The following is a 5,069-nucleotide window of genomic DNA, read 5'->3' on the forward strand; positions in this document are numbered from 1 at the left end:
CTCCTGAATTAAAATTTTATTACATAATGAAATCGATTTTACATTAAAATAAGAATGTTCTATTTATTTTACTTTTTATTTCCCGCGATTCGCAATCGTTTTATTAAAGAGAAATTGATAACTCAAAAGAAATTGATTCTAAATTTCTCAAAGAATTATTTATGTCTAGCAAATATAGATAATGTTGCACTATGCGCGTTCGAGCTTGCATGCATGCGTTTGTCTGAAGAATCGATCGATTGGCACACGTATAACTCATCTGCAATAGAAAACTTATAGACAAAACATACTCTGTCATCACCTATTATATATTACGCGCACTATGTTTGTTCACTATGTTCATATTCATCGTTTTATGCAAGAAAGTTTCTAGCAATGAAGTAGAATCAAAGGTTGTACTAAACAAATTCTAATTTCAGCGGCATTTGCAAGGACTACGATCCCTTTCTGCTGGCCGAGCAGCAGATGAATGACCTACTGTCGGACACGAGTGATCAATCTATGACGGGGAGTCTCAAAGTCCAGCAAACTCGTGATACCCTTTATCCTCTCTCGCACTCCTCCGCCTTTGTAAAATATCCTCCTACCGACAAGAGATCGTCCCTTATAGCGCCACCTACTGAATTTGATGACCTTTTATCCAATTTTTCAAGTGACTCCACCGAAACCAATTCTATTTCGCGCGAGATCTTCCTGAAGCCCAATCTTACGGGCAAAGATGCGACAGATTCCGCGACCTCAAAACCTGTTAGGGAATTGGGCAGACGAGTTATTATCGATAAATCGAAGGCACTGGGCGTCGACGAGCGTCGCAGCGTCGTCAGCGCGGATAGGCCGCGTAAAATCTTTGACAAAGACACGCTGAGGAATACAGGATCATTAATCAATCGGTCCAACTCGATCCGAGCCTCGTCTGCGTCCAGAATCAATTCGGGCTCCGACAGAAAGACCTTAGACAATATAAGAAAGGGTTCCAAGAACGTTGAGAGTCAGAGATCGTCTGATCAGAGTCTCAATCAAAGAAACAATAATTACTCGTCCCTGACTGGCAGTAACCTCAGTCTCAATTCGATCATCTCCTCCTCGGAGCTGGATGTCAAGCGATCGAGCTCGATGTTTGACGAATTGATGACATCCTTCGAGGAGGATGCGTTTCCCGGATTAAGATCCTTCCTCAATAATGAATCCTTCGACCTGTCCAGCCCTGGCGGTGACAGACAACGAAATGGCAGCCTGATCAGCGACGAGGAACTATCTTCTCCCGACAACTACAAGCCGCAAGATCACAGCAAGCTCAGCAATGACTCCGCTTATAGCAGGTTGGTAAAAACTACTTTAAAGTGACTGTTTATATACTTCATCACGTTCGCCTTTATTGATTAATCAATTATCAATTAAATAAAAGATAAATCTTAGAATTACAGTAATACAATTATTGTAAAAAAATTTTAGTACTCTTTTTTACGAAAATTAAATTTATTATTTCTAAATTTATTAAGTAATATTTTTATTAATTTTTATCTGAAATTAATCTTATATTAATGGAGAAAATTTCATTTAATGAAATATGAAGATTTCTACAAGTCCAAAAATTCTGCCATTTGTTTTTTTGATAATTATAAGTTTTAATCATTATCATCAATCATTTATATTCGCGTTCTTGCTTCAAACTCAATTTGATTTGTACCCTCCAGTTTAAATCGCAAATATTCGCATCATGGACGCAGCGCCAACGACGTGATCGACCGTCTCGACGAGGACGTGCCCAAAAACGGGACATCACCGACTCAAACGATGACCAAGTGCAAGATGTCCAAGTTCTGTCACGAATGTGGTCAACGATTTCCAGAAACCGCCAAGTTTTGCTGCGAGTGTGGCGTTAAAAGGCTTGCGTTGTGAAAACATTGTTTTTCGAGAGTCGTTGCTATCATATTGTATTTTGATATTCGAACTGAAGAAAAAAATATGACCAGATAGATATTCTCTGGATGAAAGTGTGCATTCTAATTTTTTTATTTTAAAAAAGATTTTCTCGAGAATATATTTTCTGAAGAGAAGATACGCTAGAATTTAGAATTTCAAAAATATTTTGCAAGATCGAGTCCATTTTAAAAATATTCTCTGATATGGCGATGTATTATACTGCCTTATCACGATAATATATAGAGCACTACACAATTCAAATGGCTTTTATAAATTTTAGAATTTCGAGAGTAACTTTTACGAAACAGCATTTTTATATCTCACCCGGAGAAGAATTTTTTTTAATTTACTTTAGCTCGCTTTGTAAACAATGCGTTGATTTATTCGCTATGTTTGGATAGTCTAGTGATATATTTGATAAACGTTTTTGTCACAAATGATATATACATACATATACCGAGAGTCGCCGAGCGATCGCCAAGTTTATCTCTTTTATATAAATTCACGAGTGCGACTTTTTGATAAGCTTTTTATACAAGTGGAAAGAATCGTGCAAGTATATTTCCTGTTAAAAATAGGAGAATCAATATTAATATATCTCATAAAAGTGTGAATATGATTTTTTAAATTACTATATATTTAGTTTAATCCATTTTAGCTCTAGTGAGAGGCGAATCACGAATTAAAAAACACAGATTGTTATTTGGAATTAAAATATATTAAAGTAAATTTCTTTTTGTTTTATATTCGACATTTTATTTACATACTTCTCTAAGTGACTTAGATATTAAGATACTCCTCAATTTTTAATTTTAAATATTTAATTCTGCGAAAACATATTCGGGTGAAAATAAATGCATATAAATGTAAGTCAAATGTAAGGGGAGAGTAACAAAAAAAAAATTAAGGCAACGAAATATGAAAGAAGCGTTTTACATTTCAATTTTCCTCTTAAAAGTTTCGTTTTACGCTTTTATTACTTTCTTACATTCGACTTACGCTTCAATTTTTATTTTCGCCAAAAGATTTCTACCAACTTACTTAATTCGCCTAATCTTCACAAGATTCTTATGTCTAATATCATGTAACAAGGTTGAACATAAAATAAGATTAGAAAATCACTAGTGATTAGATGAGTCGTGCGATATAAGCATTAATGCTCGCTCAATGAATATGTGTCGCTAACGAATAATGAAATGCAAAATGTCGATATGGCAATACGTGTAGGAGGTAAATCATCAATCTTAACAAAGGCAAACTTAATCGTGTTTTGCAAGGAAGGAGATTAATTATATGTAAATTAAATATGTGCTATTATAGAAACGCACACATAAATATTTTACGAAGTAATGGCCTTTCATATTTATTCTTTAATGCGATAAGAAAAGATTATTTATTACAAATATGTTCAAAATACGAATTAATATATAGAATGTAAAGAAAATGTAAAGAATTTATTTTGAATCTATAGTAAAAGAAAATATACAGAACTTGGTAAACGTGTCTTAAGATAAACAAAATAAAAATAGAAATCCTTGAATTTTCACTGGCAAAGGATTTTAAATTCAAGAATTGTCGATCTATCACTTTTTATAAATTTCATCATACATTCTATTTTTTTAAATATTGAAAAGAAATAAGGAACTATTTTTTCAATGTTCTGAATAAAATAGATTGAAAAAATAGATTAATAAAATTTTACAAACCGTGCTAATTAAAGATTACTGTAATGATTCTAACAAGAATGATTCGTCAAGTACGTTAGCTCTTTGGTGTTCGTAACGTATACCAAAGAGTAACAATGCGATAAGCGTTTGACAAAACCGATTTGACGTCTAACTTAGATACATTTTGAATTAATTATATGCGATAGACATAAATTATGTACGCTCTAAACTGTATTTTTACAAGTGCAATAAATTGCAACTTATACAAATTCAATAAATCCAGTTCCACGAGTTTTTTTAAAGGAAACTTTGAACTGCAATCCTTAACTGCAATCCTTTTTATCTTTCCTTAAAGCCTTCCTTTACGCCAGAAAATTATTTATAAAAATAATTACATGCGTATGATGAATTTGTACGGTAAAAATATTTAAATTTTTTTCATTTGTTTTATTATCTGACAAATGAAGCTGAAAGAGCTTTATTAATTATGACAGCTGTTAAAGAGCATTCGAACCTAATAAATATTTACAAAGATGCTACATCGATCGGTCAGTCGACTAATACAAACGAGCGGAATATTAGTAAGATTTTATACTGATACTAATTGTATGTTATTGATTAATTTGAAGTCAATAGTAATTTTTTTTCTAGAAATTCGTGAGACAATCTCGTGCAACAATTATAAATTCGCAAAACTTTCACGTAAATGTTAGTCCAGGGGAAAAAGCAAAGTGCGGCGTAGAAGAAAGCGATAATGTAAGTAGATTTTATTAAAATTATTTAATAAAAATCTTTATAGATAATTAAACATTTTACAAAAAATTAAAACGAAAAATAAACTTTTACTCTCTTTTTCTATATATCATTACGTAAATTATTTTTATAATTTATAAGTCACATTATCTATTCTATTTACATTTTCCTGAAATACGCAAATTTATTTTTAAAAACAAATGTATTAATCCTGTATCTCTTTTTTTATTATAAATGAAATATTTTCTTAATATATTTGATCTTTTAGCGCATTTGGATAACAGGCTATTCTAAATTCTTTAATTAGTATATTTACTTTAATTGCTCAATATTATTCACGTTCCTAATTTACAGAATTATCCTGTGATAGATCACTGCTATGATGTAGTAATAGTAGGAGCAGGAGGCGCTGGATTGAGGGCGGCTTTTGGACTTGGTAAAAAAGGATATCGTGTAGCAGTAGTATCAAAACTCTTTCCGATTAGGTCACATACCGTGGCTGCCCAGGGTGGCATAAATGCTGCTATCATCGACCAAAAAGATAATTGGCTGTATCATATGTATGATACTGTGAAGGGATCCGATTGGCTAGGAGATCAGGATGCTATACATTTACTCACGAGGGAAGCGCCTCGAGCGGTCTTCGAACTCGAAAATTATGGTAAATTCAATGAATCACAAATATAATTATTTTGAGAAAAGTTATATGCAATATATATATATATA

The 5,069-nt window shown here is 32.3% G+C and overlaps 2 protein-coding genes across 4 annotated transcripts in view; both read left to right on the forward strand.

Moving 5' to 3' along the window:
- Positions 1-2,590, forward strand: part of LOC108691782 — a 13,912-nt gene extending 11,322 nt beyond the window's left edge. For all 3 annotated transcript variants that reach the window (XM_018199684.1, XM_018199685.1, XM_018199686.1), the window contains 2 exons: positions 420-1,319; positions 1,695-2,590. In XM_018199684.1, the coding sequence (XP_018055173.1) occupies positions 420-1,319; positions 1,695-1,899 (1,105 nt within the window). In that variant the 3' untranslated portion in view covers positions 1,900-2,590. The remainder of the gene's footprint in view (positions 1-419; positions 1,320-1,694) is intronic.
- Positions 2,591-4,123: 1,533 nt separating this feature from the next.
- The window catches only part of LOC108691772 (succinate dehydrogenase [ubiquinone] flavoprotein subunit, mitochondrial-like), a 10,825-nt gene continuing 9,879 nt past the window's right edge, over positions 4,124-5,069 (forward strand). Inside the window, exons 1-3 of the mRNA XM_018199673.1 lie at positions 4,124-4,138; positions 4,242-4,346; positions 4,698-5,004. Coding sequence (XP_018055162.1) covers positions 4,124-4,138; positions 4,242-4,346; positions 4,698-5,004 — 427 coding nt within the window. The remainder of the gene's footprint in view (positions 4,139-4,241; positions 4,347-4,697; positions 5,005-5,069) is intronic.

This window comes from Atta colombica, unplaced genomic scaffold, assembly GCF_001594045.1.
Source record: "Atta colombica isolate Treedump-2 unplaced genomic scaffold, Acol1.0 scaffold52, whole genome shotgun sequence".
Classification (NCBI taxonomy): Eukaryota; Metazoa; Arthropoda; class Insecta; order Hymenoptera; family Formicidae; genus Atta; species Atta colombica.